General features: G+C 36.7%; 1 protein-coding gene and 1 pseudogene across 7 annotated transcripts in view; both read left to right on the forward strand.

The window, feature by feature from the left end:
• Positions 1–21465, forward strand: part of LRCH3 (leucine-rich repeats and calponin homology (CH) domain containing 3) — a 119036-nt gene that overhangs the window by 23259 nt on the left and 74312 nt on the right. For all 7 annotated transcript variants that reach the window (XM_008570702.1, XM_008570705.1, XM_008570700.1 and 4 more), the window contains exon 2: positions 19424–19568. In XM_008570702.1, coding sequence (XP_008568924.1) covers positions 19424–19568 — 145 coding nt within the window. The remainder of the gene's footprint in view (positions 1–19423; positions 19569–21465) is intronic.
• Positions 6697–8607, forward strand: LOC103588882 (annotated as a pseudogene).

The raw sequence follows: 21465 nt of genomic DNA on the forward strand, positions 1-21465 counted from the left end.
TTTTCCTGCCTTTCTGTGAATTTCATGAACATTTTTTAGAATTCCATTTTTATTTGTAGTGTGTTTGAGTGTATATTCTTGTTCTTTAGTTGTTGCCCTAGGTATTACATTATATGTACCTAACTTATCGATCTATTGGCATTATCATTTTATCAATTTGAATGAAGTATGAGAACCTATGGAAAACCTTAACTCCCTTTACATCCCTTTACCTTCTCTGTTATAATTGTCTTAAATATTTTCTGTACATGCATTTAGAATCACATCAAATAGTGTATAATTTTTGCTTCAACCATAAAGTATAATTCAGAGAACCCAAGAGAACTCAAGAGAGAGAAAGCCTTTTATATTTACCCATATTTTTGCTTATTGTGTGTTATGAACTGAATTGTTCTTCCCTCCCCCCATTCATATGTTGAAGTCCTAACACCCCCACCCCACATCTGAATGTGACTGCATTTGGAGACAGGGCCTTTAAAGGGTAATTAAGTTAAAATGGGGTCATTTGGGTGGGCCCAAATTCAATACATCTGGTGCCCTGCATAGAGGAGATTAGGACAAAGACAGACACAAAGATATATGAAGACAAAAAAAGAAGACAACCATCTGCAAGCCAATGAGAGAGGGCCTCAAAAGAAACCAACCTTGCCAACATTGTGGTCACCCTCCTACTGCTGTTGAATCTATCCATTGAGTTTTTTGTTTCAGTTGTTGCATTTTTCACTTCTAAAAATTCCGTTTTGGTTCTTTGTATCTTTTTTTTTGAGACTTTTGTGAGGCTTTCTGTTTTTCATTTGTTTCAAGAGAGTTTGTAATTACTGAAGCATTTTTTATGATGGTCTCACATCTCTGTCATCTTACTGTTGGCATCTATTGATTGTTTTTTAATTCAGTTTGAGATCATCCTGGTTCTCAGTATTAGAAGTATTTTCAATTGAAACCTGTGCATTTGGGGTATTATAAGACTCTGGATCTTATTTAAACCTTCTGTTTTAGAGCTGGTTTCCTCTGGCACCCTTCTGGCTGGGGAAGAAGGTGGCTGCCTCATCACTGCCAGATGGAGGTAGAGATCCAAATTTCCTACTTGGCCCACACTGACACCTGAGTGCATAGGAGAGCTCTTTATTTCTGCTGGGCAGGGATGGAAGTCCCAGCTCCCCACTAGGCCTCCACTGAAGGGGTAAAAGTGTGTGACTACTGCTTCCCATATGCCTAACGCTGACACTGCAGGAGCAGAAAACATTACTGCTAGGTGGTGGTAGAAAGTCCTGACTCTCTACTAGCGCTTCTCTAATACTACGCCAGCAGGGAAGTAGAGGGTGCCTTGTTTTTGCTGGGTATGGGTGTAAGTCCAGGCTCTCTGCATAGTCTCCACTGACTTCCACCTGGTGGAGAAGAGGGCCTCATTACCATCTGTCAGGTCTGAAAGTCCCAGCTCCCTATGTGGTCTTCTCTGACCCCACTCTAGCTGGGGCAAGGAAGAGATTGCCAGAATGCCTCATGACATGCCTCTGATAAGGATGGAAATTTAGGCTTCCCAGTTAGCCTTTGCTGACATTGATCAGGTGAGGCCATAGTATTTTCTGAGGCATTTGGCTGGAGCAGTTATTGTCTAAAAGTTTTCTGTGTTGCCGAGGTGCCTTTTTCCTGGTCCTTCAGCTAGAGAGCAGGATTTTGCTGTGGCCTTTTTTTTTTTTTTTGTCTCTGCCCGTTGATGTTTCTCTGTTGGTAACTTGGAGATGTCAGCTCTAAGTTTGGAATATGTGAGGCAGAAGAAAACTCAGGGGACTCATTGCTGCTGTTCCTTGGTCCTGAGGTCCCTAGCCATCTTCTCTCAAACTTTTAGTCTTCTTATACCTGTTTTATATGTAATGTCCAGGGTTTTAGTTGTGCTTAGCAGAAAGAATAGGGAAAATTACACCTGGTCCATCTTCCTAGAAGCAGAAGTCACTAATGGTCATTTAAAATAACATGAATGTACTCTTTGGTGAAAAGAATTTTTAAAAGATAACCCGTAAGTCATGTAAAAATAAAATGACTTCAGAATGAAAAGCATTAGTAAATATTCTCTTTTCTGACCTCTCTGTGTTACATAATTAATATGAATCGGCAGAATAAAATGATTTTTATTGCATTCTCTCTCAATGAAATTTTTATGGGAGTGGTGTAGTGATTGAAAACAAAAAGGAAATTTTAAGTGTAGAGTGCTTTTTAAATGTGGCAGATTTAAGGAGAAAGTTTTAATAGTGTAACAAACTGTCATCAGTCATCACAATATCTTCATTTAATGGGCAACTGTTTGTGTTCTTTCTCCTCGGTGTTCTTTAGCCTGTGGAAAGAACCATGTGGTTTGTTAAATAGTTACCAAAAGGGCCGGCCCGTGGCTCACTCGGTAGAGTGCGGTGGTGATAACACCAAGGCCAAGGATTTGTATCCTATGTAGAGATGGCTGGTTCACTCACTGGCTGAGTGTGGTGCTGACAACACCAAGCCAAGGGTTAAGATCCCCTTACCAGTCATCTTTTATTAAAAAAAAAAAAAAAAGTTACCAAATAATATTTTAAATTATTACTTTTATTTCATTCTCTAGAGACTTGATCTTCCTTAAGAATTTTACTTTTTAGTTTATTTCATATTTAATGTGTATTTTAGGAATTTTTTATAGTTTGCATTTGCAATTTCTTTATGTATTAAAGGATATTATTCCTATAATATTCTTTTAAATTTCATATTCCTCAATGTTAAAAATTTCTTATACAGATTATTTGTCATAATCTCTGGCCCTTTTAACATTCATAGCAGTGACTGTTCTCATAGAAAGTGATAGTACTGTATATGTGGGTATTGCATAATGGCATTATTTGGTAAGGATGATGTCATTGCATTGGATGGACTGACGGAGTTATTAGAAGAATATAAGACTTTTGACTGCTAGCATTTCTTAATAAATGCCATACTGTTGAAAACATTAATTTGTGTTTAGACTAGAATGAACCTAGGTTTTCCTGGCTTGGTTATTCAGATTTAAAGAAATAAGTCCTGCTGTCATAATTCATAGCCAAATAGAATGAAATAGTAAGCAGTTTTCCCCCTGGCAAAGAGAAATGGGGTTAGGAAGGAAAGAAGTTAATAAACAACCGACAGTCTTTGTTACACAGAGACTAATTTTTGAGATTTGAAGTTGAAGAATACTTTGGATCTTTGTTTCTATAATTTGTGTATTATCCAGTTTATTACTGAGGCATGAGATAGTTATTAGAAAAGCCCATAATTTTGAGCTGGCCCGTGGCTCACTCAGGAGAGTGTGGTGCTGATAACACCAAGGCCACGGGTTCGGATCCCATATAAGGATGGCCGGTTGGCTTACTGGGTGAGCGTGGTGCTGAGAACACCAAGTCAAGGGTTAAGATCCCCTTACCGGTCATCTTTAAAAAAAAAAAAAAAGAAAAGCCCATAATTTTAGAGAGAGATTAAGGTGCATGTCACTGAAAAGAGGCAGATTACATTTCTATGTTAAGTACTATACATTTCATTTTTTTTATTATTGTGGTGAAATATACATAAAATTTACCATTTCAACCATTTTTACATGTGCAGTTCAGTGGTATTAAGTATATTCACATTGTTGTGCAACCATCACTACTATATACATCTCTAGAACTTTTTCATCAGCCCAAACTGAAACTCTGTATCCATTAAACAATAATTCCCATTACCTGCTCCCTCCTACAGCTCCTGGTAACCATTCTATTATGTCTGTATGAATTTGGCTATTTTAGGTACCTCATATAAATGGGATCATGCAATTTTTGGTGTCTGGCCTATTTCATTTAGCATAATGTTTTCAAGATTCATTCATGTTGTAGCATGTATCAGAATTTCATTCCTTTTTAAAGGCAGAATAATATTCCATTGTGTGCACATACCACATTTTGTTTATCCATTCATCCATTGATGGACATTTGGGTCATTTCCATCTTTTGTCTGTTATGGATAATGCTGCTGTGAATATTGGTGTACATATATCTGTTCAAGTCCTTGCTTTCAGTTCTTTTGGTAATAAACCCAGAAGTAGAATTGCTGGATTATATGGATTGTAAACATAATTCATCATTTAATTTTTTGAGGAACTGCTATACTCTTTTCCACAGTGGCTGCACCATTTTACATTCCCACCAGCAATGCACAAGGGTTCTGATTCCTCCATATTCTCACCAACACTTGTTGTTTTCTGCTTTTTTGATATTAGCCAACCAAGTGGGTGTGAAGTGATATCTCACTGTGGTTTTGGTTTGCATTTCCCTAATGATTTGTAATGCTGAGTATCTTTTCATGGGTTTCTTGGCCATTTATCTCTTCTTTGGGAAAATAATCTGTTCAAATTATTTACTCACTTTCTAATTGTTTTTTAAATTATTGAGTTTTAGGAGTTCTTTATATATTCTGGATATTATTCCCTTATCAGATTACCTATTGTATCAGTCTGTTTCTGTTGCTAATAACAAAATACATGGAACTGGGTAATTCATAAAGGAATAAAATTTACTGCTTACAGTTTCAGAGGCTAGGAAGTCCAAAGTCCAGAGAGCACATCTGGTGAAGGCTTTCTTTGGTGGTGAGTTCTGTGACAGTAGAGTATCACATTGTGAAAATGGCAGAGCAGAGAGTAACCTTCCCATTCACTCTCCTGTTAAAGCCCTCAGAACACATCCCTGACCACCATTATTGATCCATTCACTACAGCAAGGCCCTACAATCTAATCACCTTTTTTTAAAAAAAAAAAAAAGATGACCGGCAAGGGGATTCTAACCCTTGACTTGGTGTTGTCAACACCACGCTCTCCCAAGTGAGCTGACTGGCCATCACTATATAGGGATCCGAACCCTTGGCCTTGGTGTTATCAGCACAACACTCCCAAGTGAGCCACGGCTGGCCCTCAAGATTTTAATACATAAAACTTGGGGGACACAATTCAAGCTTCAGTGAGTTTTGGGGGACATTCAGTCTACTACACCCATTTTATTTTTAATTCATGTTGCAGAAGGTTGTGATGGTGTTGATGTGATCTGACTTGATGTGTAGATTTGTCTCCAACATTTTCTCCACCAAAGGATCCTTTCTTTTTTTTTTTAATTTTATTTTTTTATAGTTTTTCCTTTTTTTTTTTACATTTACATATCTTATTTACACCCAAACCATAATTTTTTAAAAGTTTATTTATTTATTAATATTATTATTTTTTTACATTCTAAGATGTTGCAGAGTAGTTGGGGTGAAGAGGGAGAGGAGAAGGCGAAGAAAATAGGGTTGGAGAAGGAGGAAGGGAGGGCATGGTTGAGGCCAGTGGAGCCCCCCTCATTCCCTCAGGGAAGACATGGGGGTGTCCAGCCGTGGCTTGGTGATCATTGCTGGGCTGGTTGCAGTGTCCAGGCGGTGTGGCCAAGGCCCTTGGCCCCCCACAATGCCAGCTCTGGAGCCCAGGGTGGTCATCACTGGGCTGGCTGTGGATGTCAGGGAGCATGGCTGAGGACTCTGGCTCTCCCCCGTCCCTGGCTTGGGAGCCCTGGGGGCTTCCGGTCCTTCTAGGTTTTATAGGTGTTCTTTGGTGATGTGAGACCTTTACTAGTTAATATCAAACTTAGTTTCTGGTCTGTGGGTATTTTGTTTTTTCTTTCAGTTCTGCGTTATATTATTCACTGTTTCCACCACTTAAACTCTGCACTGGAATTAATTTGTTGTCCTTTGCTTACTTCTAAAATGGGAGAACTTCTTGTGGGGACCAGCACTTGAGCCCCGTAGTTGAGCTAAATTGCTACTTTGCTACTGATTCTCTGGGGAAGGCTTTTTGTGCAGCTCAGGTTTTAATTGTTGACCTTGTATGTACTTCTGGGTCTTGTGAGGTATGGTACACCTGGGTTGTGTGGAAACTGGTCTGGGCCTGAGACTTTTCAGCAATCTACACCCCCTGCAGATCTGTATTCCTGACCAGTCTCCAATGAGTGGTCCTCCGCTGATTGGCGGGCAGATCAGCTGTCCATGCTGGGACCCAGTGTTCCCCTACCCCCTGCACTCCAAACACTTCCCCACAGGACAGGCCATGCACTGGTCTCTTGCAATGACTCACCGGCCTCTGAGTGGCTTTTTTTTCATTGTTGTGGCTCCTTGCTCCCATGTGGGTCCACGGGAACCCTGTTAGTGGTCTTGCTGGCTCCCGGGCAGTTGGGGTGAAGGGGGAGAGGGGAAGGGGGAAGGGAGGGCTGTTAGATGCTAAAGACATAAAGTTCTTGGTCTCACGGAATTTATAATTTAATGAAGAATTATAGTGCCATGTGATAACTACTATAGTGGAGTAATAGAAACACAGTGGGAGAATCCTTTGAGTGCCTAGACAAGTCAAGGGAAGTATAATGAGATTGTGTTTGATATGGCTCTTGAAGGAAGGGTGAGAGTTTACCATGTTATCATGACTTGGGGGATCCCAAAATTCAGTGTTAACTTCCTTTGAGAGGGTCCCTAGGATTAAGAGAAAGAAATTAAGAACATTGTAAGCTGAGCAGACACATTAAGAAGTGTCTTAATGTGTACATTTATGATAATAAGTAATGCACAATGGTCAAACATCTATTTCTTAAATGAGAAGTTTGAGAAGAGTGTCCCTTAGTTCTTTTTTCCTGGGTGTATTAGGCAAGCTGATCATGCACAATAGCTGGAAAAGTTCTGAAGAGCTTTGTGTAGAACTGAATGAGTTCAAGCTGACTTCTTGTTGTGGTAGAGAACTTAAGTTTAAATTTAAAATATTTGCATTAATTTACTTTGGTTGTGATTCAGATAGGTGGTTCCTTTTAACACATATGTCACCACATTTTCTGATAGCTTAGCTTACATGAGAATGAGAAGAAAAATAGGAGAAGAGAGTGTGAACCAGATCTGGTGAGTCAGAGGAGAAGTGATCTCAGGCACCTTCAGTATCAAAGGCAGACTGGTCTGAAATAAATGAAAAGTTGCTTCAGGCAACTCTAGGAAGAGTCAAGAATGATGATTGCAACTGTCTATGTCTGAAAGAAAGGGCAAAATTGAGCAGACTTCTGAGAGCAAATAAAGATTTTGTTGAACTAAATATTGAGACTACTTAGAGATTTACGAGTATCGTTTTTTTAAAATGATTTACGTTATGAAGCTATTGAAGTTATTAACAAGCTATTGTATTATAAAGAATCTAACATATTTTAGGATTTTTCCTCTTCTTCTCTTCCCACCCCCCTTTTTTGCCACTTTGTGAGAATTGAGCAATATCATATTAGTAAAATAATTATATATACTCTTTTTCTGGACCTTGTGATCTTCACAGCTTCAAACAAAAAAAGAAAGTTAGAAAATTGGCTGGGGTGAAAATGCCATGTAAGTTTATAAATGTTTCCCAAAAGGTTTTTTCAGGTTTAACAATTCACATTATTGTTATGTCTTTGGGCCCCATGTTTGTTCCCAAAAAGGAGTTAAGCACTCCTAATAAAAAAATCATGAAGTTATTGAACAGTTAGGGGGAGAGATAGACTTAGAAAGAGGTACCTCTTAGCATGCTTTTTACCTGCAAAAAAAAGTAAAATCATTGAAAGCATCTCAATGAAAGTGCTAAGTAGGGAGATTCTGAAATGTTCTAGAGATTAAGATGGTAATAAATGGTAGAGTCAGGACTAAAAGCGTGGTATATCATTCATCTCAATTAAGAAATAGTTTTTCTCTAAATTGTTTCAGGGTATGGTTTTGAAAACTATTTGCAGTGTATGTGATTAGAAGTATTTCAAGATTAAAGATAAAAAAAGAAATAAAAAGGGTGAAAAAATATTACAAGAAGTAGATCACAGTTTGTAGACTCTAAAATTGAGTTCATTTTTTCAATCGTAAGTGAACTCAGAACCCATTCTAAGCAGAAATTTATATTCTTTTCTAAGTAAAAGATACATATTATGTACTTCAAAATAACTATGAGAATAAATTTCAAATGTCTCAACTTAAAAAATGAAAAACAAGGCAATATGGTGATTAATTATCTTAATTTAATCACTCCTTATGGTACGAAGGTACTTCCAAAAGTTCAAGGAACAATGGAATTAAAAGATAATACAATCTTGCTTTTTAACTTTTGTGGCCATTGCCAAGGCGGCCACAGCCAAAACGAAGTTCAACCCTTTGTGACTTCTGACCAAAACAAGAACCATAAAAGGAATTTCAGTGTACCTTCCCACATTCACAGGAAGATTATGACTTCTCTTTCCAAAGAGCTGAGACAGAAGTACAGTGTTCAGTCCATGCCCATCCAAAAGGATGATTAAGTTCAACTTGTGCGTGGACACTATAAAGCTCAGCAAATTAGCAAAGTAGTCCGGGTTTACAGGAAGAAATATGTCATCTACATTGAATAGGTGCAGCGGGAAAAGGCTCATGGCATAACTCTCTATGTGGGCATTCACTCCAGCAAGGTGGTTATCACTAGGCTAAAATTGGACAAAGACTGCAAAAAGATCCTTGAAAGGAAAACCAGATCTTGCCAAGTAGTAAAGGAAAAGGGCAAATATAAGGAAGAAACAGTTGAGAAGATGCAGGAATAAAGTAATCTGATATAAAACTTTCATTAAAAACTGCTACAATGAGGGGCCGGCCCAGTGGCGCACTGCTACAGTGCGCCGCTTGGGAGTGCGGCAGCACTCCCGCCAAGGGGTCAGATCCCACATACAGACCGGCCACTCCCTGGCTGAGCGAGGTGCGGGAGCAACACCGAGGGTTGCGATCCGTTGCCGGTCACGAAAAAAGACAAAAAAAAGGAAAAAAAAAAAAACAAAACTGCTACAATGAAAAAAGAAGATAATAATCTTTCCATGAACTTTTTGAAGTACCCTCATACACATTGTTGGGAAAATAGAATAATTTAATCAGGTCCCCTTGCCTTAGGCCAAGTTGGGGGTGGTGCTGCATTCTTTGTCAGAAAGTTGTGTGTGGGTGGAGTTAGTGAGTGTGAGTGGCACCGTGGTTTGGCTGGTGACTGCCTCAGACGGACACCGCTCTGCGCAGCCCTGCTTTCCAACCTACAGCTTCCAAGGACCTGTTTATGGGTTACCCAGCTCATAGACCTGCGTGTGAGGAGTCTGGTGACCCAGTCTGTGAATGGGCTTGAGGGGTCTGTGAGCTCCAGACCCAGCCCTAGCTCGACAGTTGGCCCAGTTGGCAGTATTACAGGCAAGTAAAAGAGCCAGACACACATATATCAAAACATTATGCCATACCCCATAATTGTATTGTTATGATTTGTCAATCAAGAAAATATTAATATTAAAAAAATTTGTAATGCGAACCTAGAGTGTTCATTTTTGTGCTCCTCCTTCCCATTAATGTTGAGGGTTTTTTCACTGTTGTTTAGGCTTTTTCCTTTGACATTTTACTATTTAAAAATTATAATACCTTTGAGATGAGTTTAACTTTGAGGTTAAGTTCTTGTAAATAAGGAAAACTATCAGGAGTTTGATGGCAAAAGAGATGCCTTAAGTAACACTTTTTTCATTGAAATATTTCTTTTAGTTAATTGAAGCTTCCATGATATTTCCCTGGGCCAGAAATTTTCTCATATTTATATCAGGCCAAAATAGGCTTTTTTTGCCTTGGTCAACTGAATAATACATTCAAGGGCTATGCCAAAGATTGATATAGTCATTGGCTTATATCATTAGCATAGGAAGCAAAGATAATGGCTGAAAGACCAAGGCCACATTCAGGATGTGATACATAGAAGAAACTAAATAGCTTAATTGAAAAGTTGTCTATGATCCTCTTTGGACTTTTTACAGTACTTGGCAAATCCCAGTTGAGCTTGCAGTCTGGAAAACAGAGTAAGATTGATTACACTGACACAGAGATGGAAACTTAGGAGGCTTGTGTGACAGTGTAGTATTATCTGTATGTGTGAAATCAAAAGGGGGTTACTCTGGTAACACAAAGAGATAGTAACCTCTCCAGTTATTAAACCTCCCTGAAAGATAAGGAAACTATGTTAAACATTTTAATGTAAATTTTTAAATAAATGTTCTTGTCTTTTTTCTCTTCTTTGCCTTTTATTTATTTTTATTTTTATTTTATTTTTTGTCTTTTTGTCTTTTTTTTCGTGACCGGCAATGGACCGCAACCCTCAGTGTTGCGCCCGTACCGGACCGGGACCGGCTACGGGATCGCAACCCTCGTCATTGCCCCCGCTCCTCGCTCAGCCAGTGAGCGGCCGGTCTGTATGTGGGATCCGAACCCTCGGCGGGAGCGCCACCGCGCTTCCCAAGTGGTGCACTGTAGCAGTGCGCCACCGGGCCGGCCCTCTTCTTTGCCTTTTAAAAGCAGAGTATACTGAATACAATAGTACCTTTTTCTGGTGATCAAAGATCATAAATTATTGTACTGTGTATATTTTTTTGTGTGGTACAATCACCTATAATTTGGGGGTTTTGTTATTTACTTATTTTTGCTTTTTTGCTATCAACCTTATGAAGTTGGTTTTATGTTTGCCTCTTTGCATTTTACAGTATATGAAGTAATTTTCCATGCACCATTTGACTTGATTCATAGACTAATCCTAAGAGGCCATGACAGAGGTGATGAGAAATGGATAGATTTAAGATACAGTTGAACCAAGAACCTTCAGTGTTTGCTGATAGGATTAGACTGGGGAAAAAAGAAAAAGGTATCAGGAATGATTCCAGAATTCTGACTTAAGCAACTGGGTGAACAACAGCACCATGTATTGAGATAGGAAATATTGGAAAAGGAACGTATTTCTAAATATATAATATTTCAGTGGCATGATCATGCAAAATTAGTCCTCAAAAGCTAAGAAATCTTTTTCTCCTCTTAAGGAAAAGCATGATGTAATTTTCAAGCATTCAGTTTATACACACACTCAGAACACTGCCTATAAATGAGAATTTACTACATCTACATTTTCACTAATTTAGTGACCAAGTCAAATTTGGTCAAATTTTGTGTCTGCCTTTGTTTTTTTTTTTCCTTTTTGTCTTTTTTCGTGTCCGGCAATGGATTGCAACCCTCAGTGTCGCGCCCGTACCAGACCGGGACCGGCAACGGGATCGCAACCCTCGGTGTTGCTCCCACACCTCGCTCAGCCAGTGAGCGGGAACCGGTCTGTATGTGGGATCCGAACCCTCGGCGGGAGCGCCACCACGCTCCCAAGCGGCGCACTGTAGCAGTGCGCCACCGGGCCGGCCCTGCCTTTGTTTTTGAATTTTAATGATTAATGAAATTAGAACTATCAGGCAATGGTCTAGTAGGCATTTTACTATTTTGACACAATTGAGAGTCTAATAGTAAGAAAGGAGGAGAAAGCATGTATATTCAAAGGACAGTGAACTGTATCTGTCACAAATGACCCTTTAAAAAATTCAAAGATAATGTGTAACTGTCTTAAATTGTTTGAGTTAAAAATAAAGACTGTCAGATAATGAAAAGAAAGCAAAATCTATTTATGTGCTATTTATAAGAAACATTCAAGCATAAGGATCCTGAATGGTTGAAATTAAAGGATAGAAAAAGATATTCTATGGAAATTTTGACTATATTAGTTTTCTCTGCTATATAACAAATTGCCACAAATTCAGCAGCTTAAGCATCTCACAGTTTGGGGGGTGAGGCCTTTGCTGGGGTCACTGAAAGACTGCATTAAAGTTGTTGGCCAGGGCTGAGTTCTCATTCGGAGGCTTGACTGGGGAAAGATTGCTTCCAGGCTTCTTCAGGTTGTTGGCAGAATTCATTTTCTTGTAACTAGGATTCATGTCAGCCTGTTGCTTCAAAGCCTGCAAAAGAGAGAGAGAGAGAGAGAGAGAGAGAGAGAGAGGCTCTAAGTCTGCTAGCAAGATGGAATCTTATATAATGTAACATACCACAAGAGTAACATCACATTGCCTTTGCTATATTCTGTTGGTTAGAAGCAAGTGACAGATTCCACTCACACTCAAGCAGAAGAGGGGTATTATACAAGGTGTGCAGAGGAATCACAGGAGCCACATTAAAGTGTGTCTACCACAATAACCAAAATAAGAGATTTCAAAGCACATAGCATTAACTAGGAATAACAGTGGTAACACCTGTTTAAAAAAAACTCAGTTCACCAAGAAAATATAATAATTTAAACGTTTTTAGGAACCTAATAACAAAGCCCCAAAATAAAGAAAAAATAAAGTAGTAAAGAAAAAGTTGAAAGAATTCCAGGAAGAAATAGATAAGGTGACAACAGTGACCGAAGATTATAAATATACCTCTTTCTGTCTTTGAGCAGTTGATAGAACAAACTGACAAAAAAAAAAGTAAGAGTAAGCCTTGAACAGTGCAGTCAAACATTTGTGATCTTTAGCCATAACTGGAACATTATGCCCGTGTAGAATACACATTCTTTTCAGACCCATAGAATATTCATAAAAATTGACCATATGCTGGACCATAAAGAAAATCTCAAGTATCAAAGGATTGAAATTACATAAAACATGTTCTCTTATAATACAGTTAATACAAATTTTAGAAAAACAAAAATGTAACTAGAATATCCTTACAAGTTTGGAAATTAAGCAATATGTTTCTAACAGAATGAGTCAAAGAAGAAATCATAATGAAATTTAGAAAATATTCCAATAAATATTTTCTTTTTTTGTGTTAATTTCTGTTACCAATATTTTCTAATATTCTAATAAAATATTTTATACTATATATACACAGACTCATGAGATACAGCTAAAGCAGTATTTTGCAGCTTTAAATGAACATATTTGAAAAGAAATGTCTAAAACTTAATGGGCTAACGTATCCACCTCAATAAATTAGAAAAAGAGTAGTATGATCCTCCACCCAATAGAAGGAAAATGATAAAGATAAGAACAGAAATTAACAAAATAGAACCCATGCAATGAATAGGATTAACAAAGCCAAAGTTAATACTCTGAAAACAATGATATTTACAAACCTCTGATGAGTAACCAAAGCCAAATGAAAATAAAGGACATCACTACAGATGTAAAATCTTTAAAAATAAAGAGAATATTATGAACAACTTTATGCTAATAAAATTGAAAATTCTGACAAAAATAAAACAGCTAGACTGTAATAACTTAAAACTGATTCCAGAAGATATATAAAACCTAAATAGTCTTTAAAATATTAAAGAAATTGAATCATTAGTGAAAAATCTTCCTTCAAGAACTACAAGCCCAGATGGCTTCACCAGTGAATTCTAACAAGCTTTAAAAAAAGGAAATAATGTGAAACCTATATAAACCCTTTCAGTCTATAGAAAAAGAGAATATCCCCAAATTAAATTCTATGAGACTAACACATTGATATCAAACCCTGACAGTTAGTATGAGAAAAGAAAATTACATGATCATTCATGATCACATGTACAAAAAAATCTTGAGCTAAATATTAAGAAACCTAATCCAGGTAATATAAAGTATAATACATCATAAATAAATTTGGATATTAAAAAAAAAAGAATAGTTGAATAAAGGGTTAAAATTAATCCCATGTTAATGTAATAAATTATAAAAATCCTATGATCATCTCAATATAGAGAGAAAAAGTGATTGATAAATTCAACCTGTATTACTGATAAAAAAAAAACTTAGCAAACTAAGAATAGAAAGGAATTGCCTTCATTTAAGGAATAAACATAGAAAACCTTTGAAATTAGGGAAAAGGCAAGGATGCTTACTGTCACTGTTACCACTTTTATTCAGCATTGTACTGGGGAACCTAGTCAGCACAGTAAAGGAATTAAATAAGCAAATAAATAAGTACCAAACAGGAAGAAACAAAGCTTTCATTATTCATGGAATGATGTAGTTATAGATACAGAACAATCCAAAAGAATCTGTATATAAATTATATGAACTAATAAAAAAGTAACAAATGATTAGAAAATAAAACTCTATGTGTAATTTATAAAATACATAAAGGCCTGAGAACAAATTAAGTAAAAATTTTATAAAACCTCTGAGGAAAATTACAAAACTTTGAGAGGCATTAAAGAAGGCTTTAGTTAATGGAGAGATAAATCATTTTCATAGATTGAATGATTCAGTATTGTAAAGGTATCTTTTCTTTCCAAATTGATGCTTGATTCAGTGCAATCCTAGTAAAAATCTCAAAAAGGGTTTTTATGATATTTAACAAGTTTATTCTAAAATTTGTAGGGAAATGCAAAGGATCTAGAAAGCTAAGACACACTTAAAGAACTACAAAGAAGTGGTAATATTCAATTTACTAGATATCAAGAATTATTATAAAACTCTAGTAATTAAGATTGTGTAGTACCAATATCAGGATAATAGACAATAGAGGAATGGAATAGATTAGAGAGCCCCCAAACAGACCCACATAAATATAGACATCTAATATACGACAAAGATGTTATAGGGAAATGGTGGGGGGAAAGATGTTCTTTTCAGTAACTGTCCCTGGAACAATTAGATATCCCTGTGGAAAAGATGCACTTGGCTGCCTACCTCATCACATCATACCAGAAAATCAATTTCTGATAAATGTGATGGTCAAACTGTAAAACTTTTAGAAGAGAGTATCTTTATGATGTTAGGGTAAGGAAAGAATTCCTTTAAAACTGCAAAAACAGCCATAAAGGAAAAGATTAATAAAAAAATTTACTCTGTTAAAAGTGAAGGCTGTCATCAAAGAACACCATAAAGAGAGTGAAACTTCAAGCCACAAAGTGGAAGAAGACATTTGTAACACGTATAACTGATTAAGGACTCATATTTAGAATTCGTAAAGATTTCCTACAAACCAAAAGACTTGAGCAGACACGTCACAAGAAAGGAAATCTAGAAAGCCAGAAAACATGAAAAACTGTCCTACCTTATTCATAATAAGGGAAATGAAAATCAAAATCAAAATGAGATGCCACCATACAGAAATTAAAACATGACAAGTTTGTCAGGGATATGAAGCCCCAAGAACTCTGTACACTGCTGGTAGATCTGTAAATTGGTACAACTACTTTGTAAAACAGTTCGGCATTCTCTTGTGAAGCTGAAGGTACATGTATGTTATTATGTATTCTGTAGATATATATCTAGATCAGTGTGTAATCAAATGATCATTAGTAGTAGAATGAGTAAATGAATTGTGACATAGAATACTATGAAGACAATGAAAATGAAGGAAATACTGTCATTGTTACCACTTTTATTCAGCATTGTACTGGAGAACCTAGTCAGCACAGTAAAGGAATTAAATAAGCAAATAAATAAGTACCAAACAGGAAGAAACAAAGCTTTCATTATTCATGGAATGATGTAATTATAGATACAGAACAATCCAAAGAATCTGTATATAAATTATATGAACTAATAAAAAAGTTCATATGCAACTACATAAATGAATTTCAAATATTGAGAGAAGGTCACAAAAGAATATACATGCAGTATGCTTCTACTCTTAGAAAAGTTCGGGGGCATGGTATGCAGAATTATGGCCACCCCAAAGATGTCTACATCCTAATCTCTATAACCTGTAAATATGTTAGATTGTATGGTGAGGAGAATTAAAGTTGTTAATCAGCTGATATTAATATAGGAAGATCATCCTGGGGGTAAATGGGAGAAGGACAAGCAGGTAGCAGACAATATCACAAGGATCCTTACAAGCAGAAGGCAGCAGAAGAGGGAGAACCAAAGAGATGGTAGCATGAAAAAGGACTCAGCCTGACATTGCTGCCTTGAAGATGGAGGAATGGGGCCAAGGAATGTGGACAGCCTTTAGAAGCTGGAAAGGGAAGGAAACATATTCTCTTCTAGAGGCTCCAGAAGGAATGAACCCCTCCTGACACCTTAATTTTGGCCCAGTGAGACCCATTTCCCACTTCTGACCTCCAGAACTGGGAAATAACAAGTTTGTGTTGTTTCAAGCCAATGAGTTTGTGGTAATTTATTACAGCAGCAATAAGAAATTAACACTGGAGGCAAAGCTGCAGATTATAAAATGTTTAAAACTATAAAACTATCAAGGAAATGATTATCACAAAAATCACTATATTGGCTACATCTTTTCGGGAAGGAATGGGTTATGATCAGGAAGAGCTACATTGGGGCTTCCATGGTACTAGTGTTAGTTTATTTCTTTGAATGCATGTATGTTTTAATGTAGTCTTCTCCATTATGAAGTTAACATGCATTGCTTTTGTAACTGGAAAAAACGTTTTAAAAATAAAATATATCCAGGTATTTTTTCTTTTGTTTTTGAGCTGAAGAGGATAGAATGTGTTTGTTTTTTTTTCCCTCTTTTATCACATTCCTTTGGATGTAAACTTGTAAAATTACTTCCTCCTTGAAGGAGTATGGCAACAAATATCCTTTATAAGCCAGTATTATTTTGCAGTTTTCCCTAATATGATCTATGACCCAAGTGACTAATCCAGTCTCTTCATTCATATATTTTTTATTCAATTATATACCCTACCTCTTCATCTTCATTCATGAATTTACAGCATGTTAAAAGATTACTCAGTTAAAACAAGAAAGAAGCCACTTATCTTTCCAGAGTAAAATCCAAATACAGTTTAAGTGGGAACACTTGGAGAGCCCTTAAAAACTCTGATTTTAAAAGTAGACAGATGATGTCTTAAATGAGCTAATTATTAAAAAATTAAGGAGGAGTTGTATATTGAGATGAATCTAAGCTCAGTGTATGTCTAGTCATTTTTTCACCCTCATTAGTATGGGAACAAATAAAAAGATGGAAGTTATCTGTTACATTTTTCTGGATTTTAAATAATTCAAGTTTATAATACAAATATTAAGCTAACTGACTTTAAATAGTCTCTTCTTAATTTTAATTTGTTGGCTGAAGTCATCTTTATTGGATTAAATTTAAATTTTTAAGGAGCCAGTTTGTAAATGTCTTTAAAATTTCTTTCATTTCCATCCATTTTCTGCTATTATAATAAAAAAATTCTTTCATTTCTTCAACTTTTAAAATTACACTAATATACAAGGTCAAGGGTTCAGATCCCCTTACTGGCCAGCCACAGCCGCCCCTCCCCCCCCAAGAAAAATACACACACACACTCTAACATAATTTAAATAGGAGTTGATAAAATAATTTTGTTGCACTTTGTATTAAAGGTATTCAAAATATGATTCTATGGGAAATTTTTAGTCTGAAGTACTTAACGCCTTCTGTTACCTGGACTTTAATTTTTTCCAAATGAATACAGTGTAAGGAGGCATTTTGGCAACTTCATTTACTAACTACCACTTAGAGTGAACCAGCTCTGGGGCTGGCAGGCAAATAGGGCCCATAGGGAATGAGTCTAAGGATATCCTGGCATCCAAATGGAAACAGGAGGTAAAAGCCAAAACTTTTAGGTTCCCAGAAATAGTTGTGCCCCAAAGGGGATGCTTAGTTCTAACCCTTTTAGAGGTTAATTCTACTGTTTTGGTGTTAACTGCCATTCAGGGTACCTTGCAGCTTGACCTGAGTTTCAAGGATGAGGAGAGCCATGAATTGGCAAAGGAAAATAATTCACTTAAAGGAATTCCAACAGTCAGAGAAAGGGTGAACAAGGAGAATATCTAGAACAAGTGACTTCAGTGAAATAGAACTATTGGAAGAGAAAAACGACAAGTTTAACAAGCAGAACAAAAATTATCTTGAGATTCTCGAGAGAAACAAAGTATGACATGCTTCTAATCATAGCATAAAAGATTAAAACAAAAAGAGTGGAAAAAACTCATCTATGTTAATTTAATTTGTGGAGTAGATTTTTGTTGAGACTCAAATTTATGGTCTGGAAGATTAAGTAGAAGAGTATATCAGAACAGAAAATACATATATATACAAAATCTTATATGTATATATATATATAAAAGAAGAAAGCAAATGGAGGATATGTAACTGAAGATAGAGAATTCCTCTGGTTTGAAGGACTGAAAGAGCTCTCTGAGTTCCAGACTAGCATGTTGAGGATAGTGGACAGACAGAACAAGCTGCTTACAAAAGAAAAGTAATCAGACTTGCGCTGGACTGCTCAGTGTGACACTGGAAACTAGAAAGTTGTAGAATAACATCTACAGATTGCTAAGAAAAGAACTGTGCCTATATCTAGCCAAAGTGTCATTTACTTGTTATGGTGGAAACAAGATATTTGCCAGATATATAGGAATTCAGAGGATATATTAGGGTAGTTTTAAAAAGTTCATGGAGAAATGGGTTGAAAGATAATTTGAACCTTTCCATGAAAGTTTTAAAGTACCATTGTATTAATCAGGTCTCAATCAGGGATTCTTATCAAATAATTCCCAACAGAAATTTTAAGATAGAAAAACAGAAGAAGAGACAAAACGGTGAACAAATGAATCCCACAGTATATTTAATGAAATCTAAATGGATAATGATAGAGTGATGGTATATTAGCATATCCCTCTGCAATTTCCTCAAAGTTTGTAGCTGATCCAGAAGCTTAATTAGACTCAGGTTTTGTCACTTTGACAAAACCGTAGGTGATGTTCTGTTCTACCAGTGGAGGCATACAATGTCTGATTGACTTTGTAAAAATAACAGCCATTGATTTAGATCCATTAATTCATTGTAAGTTGCAAAATGGGGATATTCTATCATTCTTTTTCATTCATAGTTAAAACAAGATGCTTTCCTTCATCTATTTGGTTACTCACTGGTACCTTTATATAGAGAAGGCAGGATAAATATTTGATTTTTTCCCCCTTAGTTTACCAGTTTACAAGATAATGAATTAGTTCTCTGTCATCTTTTTTGTGGACTGCGTGTGTCGTTATAAATTCATGTACTTCAATATATGTGATGGATTTCAATCCATTGGAATTATCTTTATTGAAGCTCAAATTGTCTCACCTTTAGTCAATAGGAGCAAAATGGTTCCTGAGTCCTTTTGGCATGACCTTGATAATCTTTGGTGAAGAAAGAAACAGTACTTCTTGATTCGCTTTGTTTTGCTTTTCTAAAAACCTCAATGTGTTCTGTGCCTTTGGGAAGGTAGATTTTAGGAATCCGTTTGTTTCCTAGTATATTTGGAACTTAGTGATATGATCTTTGATGTAAATTGTATGCAGATATGCCTTAGTATTTGTGTTTCTTGCAAAGAATAATGGTCTTATTCTTTAGTATATGTGAAAACTCAAAAGGAATCAACATTTCCCAGCAGCGGGTTTAGAGACATATGTTAAAATGGTTTGTTCAGTCAGTTAATAAATATTTGAATGCTTATTTTGGACCAGTCTCCACCACAGGAACTCTGGAGAGTTCAAATAATCATGAAAGTTGCTTATTTATTTAACATTTCAGTAAAATAAATTGCAAGGACTGATTTTAAGATTTATTTATTTTTTCTTTCAGACCTGTCACGAAATCGCCTCTCAGAAATTCCTATAGAAGCTTGTCACTTCGTTTCTCTTGAAAATCTCAACTTGTACCAAAATTGTATTCGGTATATCCCAGAGGCAATTCTAAACCTACAAGCCCTAACATTCTTAAATATTAGGTAAGGATATTGTTTCTTTTTTTTCAATTGTTTGGTTTTATGTGATTTTTTTCTTTTTTTTTTAAAAGATGACCGGTAAGGGGATCTCAACCCTTGGCTTGGTGTTGTCAGCACCACGCTCAGCCAGTGAGCAAACCGGCCATCCCTATATAGGATCCGAACCCATGGCCTTGGTGTTATCAGCACCGCACTCTACCAAGTGAGCCACGGGCCGGCCCTTTATGTGATTTTTTTCAATTTTCTCTTCTCTAACTAAAATATTTACAGTTATTTACATTATCTGTTTATATCAGTTTCTGTATGTGTTCTCAGGATATATTAACAGTATTACTTATGTCACTCTAGTTTCTCCCTTTATCTTTGGCTTTGCAATAATTAGCAAACCCTACTAGCTGTTAGCCTAATAGGCCTGCAGCAGTCTTGCAGCAGTTGTTCTCCAATTACATTTTCAAATTAGCTTCATCAAGTAAGAATAGTAGATCTGAAATTATTTGATTTGATTCTTGTGACCATGTATTTATATGTATTAAGTTTGAATGTATAAATGCATTTATTCAATTCATCTGTTCCATTTTTTCACATCTTATAAGAACTCTTGTTTTATTTCACTGTAAAAGTAATAAATGTTTTGGGCCGGCCTGTGGCTCACTCGGGAGAGTGCGGTGCTGATAGCACCAGGGCCGCAGGTTCGGATCCCATATAGGGATGGCCAGTTAGCTCACTGAGTGAGCGTGGTGCTGACAACACCAAGTCAAGGGTTAAGATCCCCTTACCGGTCATCTTTTAAGGAAAAAAAAAAGAAAGTTATAAATGTTTTTGTAGAAAAGTATAAAGGAAATTCATCAAAATGTTTTATCTGAGTTTTATAATTATAGGTGATCTTTTCCTTCTGGTTTTTTTTTTTTTCCCAGGCTTTTAGTCAAATTTTTTTTTTCCTTTTTGTCTTTTTTACTGACCAGTAACGGGATAGCAACCCTTGGTGTTGCGCCCGCACCGCGCTCAGCCAGTGAGCAGGAACTTGTCTCCACATGGGATCCGAACCCTTGGCCCATATCTCTCCAGTGCGCCACCGGGCGGCCCTAGTCAAATTTTTAAATGAGTTTTTCCCCTTGTCATGAAATATCCTTTGGAAATATTTTTATATGTAATCAGTCACTTTGTTGACTCGGGAGAGTGCGGTGCTGGGAGCGCAGCAGCGCTACCGCCACGGGTTCGGATCTTATATAGGGATGACTGGTTCGCTCACAGCGCTCACTGGCTGAGTGTGGTGCGGCTGGTCTCAAAAAAGGACAAAAAAATAAAAAATAAAAATAAATAAAAATAAAAATCCATTTTCCTCTCAGATGTTTAGCTTATACCAGTTTTTCACCACGACAGAGGTAATACTAGTAAAGAACTTTGTATGTAAATATTTATTTTTGTCTTTCTTTTTTTTTTTTGTCTTTTTTCGTGTCCGGCAATGGATCGCAACCCTCAGTGTCGCTCCCGTACCGGACCGGGACCGCAACGGGATCGCAACCCTCGGTGTTGCGCCCGCACCTCGCTCAGCCAGTGAGCGGGAACCAGCCTGTATGTGGGATCCGAACCCTCGGCGGGAGCGCCGCCGCGCTCCCAAGCGGCGCACTGTAGCAGTGCGCCACCGGGCCGGCCCTATTTTTGTCTTTCTTTAGGGTAAATGTCTAGGAGTAAAATTGTTATTGGATTAAAACGTAGTAAAGGTTCATGATATATAGTAGTTAAAAATAATAAAAGTTAAAATAATTAAAAATGGGGAGGGAATTGATCCTAAAGATTAAGAGGTTAGGGCTAGCAATGATAGTGTATAGTATTGAATATAATAATTATTCTGATATGAGCATCAAATATAGCACACAAGTATTGATGTTCAACTCTGTAC

Source organism: Galeopterus variegatus, unplaced genomic scaffold, assembly GCF_000696425.1.
Source record: "Galeopterus variegatus unplaced genomic scaffold, G_variegatus-3.0.2 Scaffold624, whole genome shotgun sequence".
Classification (NCBI taxonomy): Eukaryota; Metazoa; Chordata; class Mammalia; order Dermoptera; family Cynocephalidae; genus Galeopterus; species Galeopterus variegatus.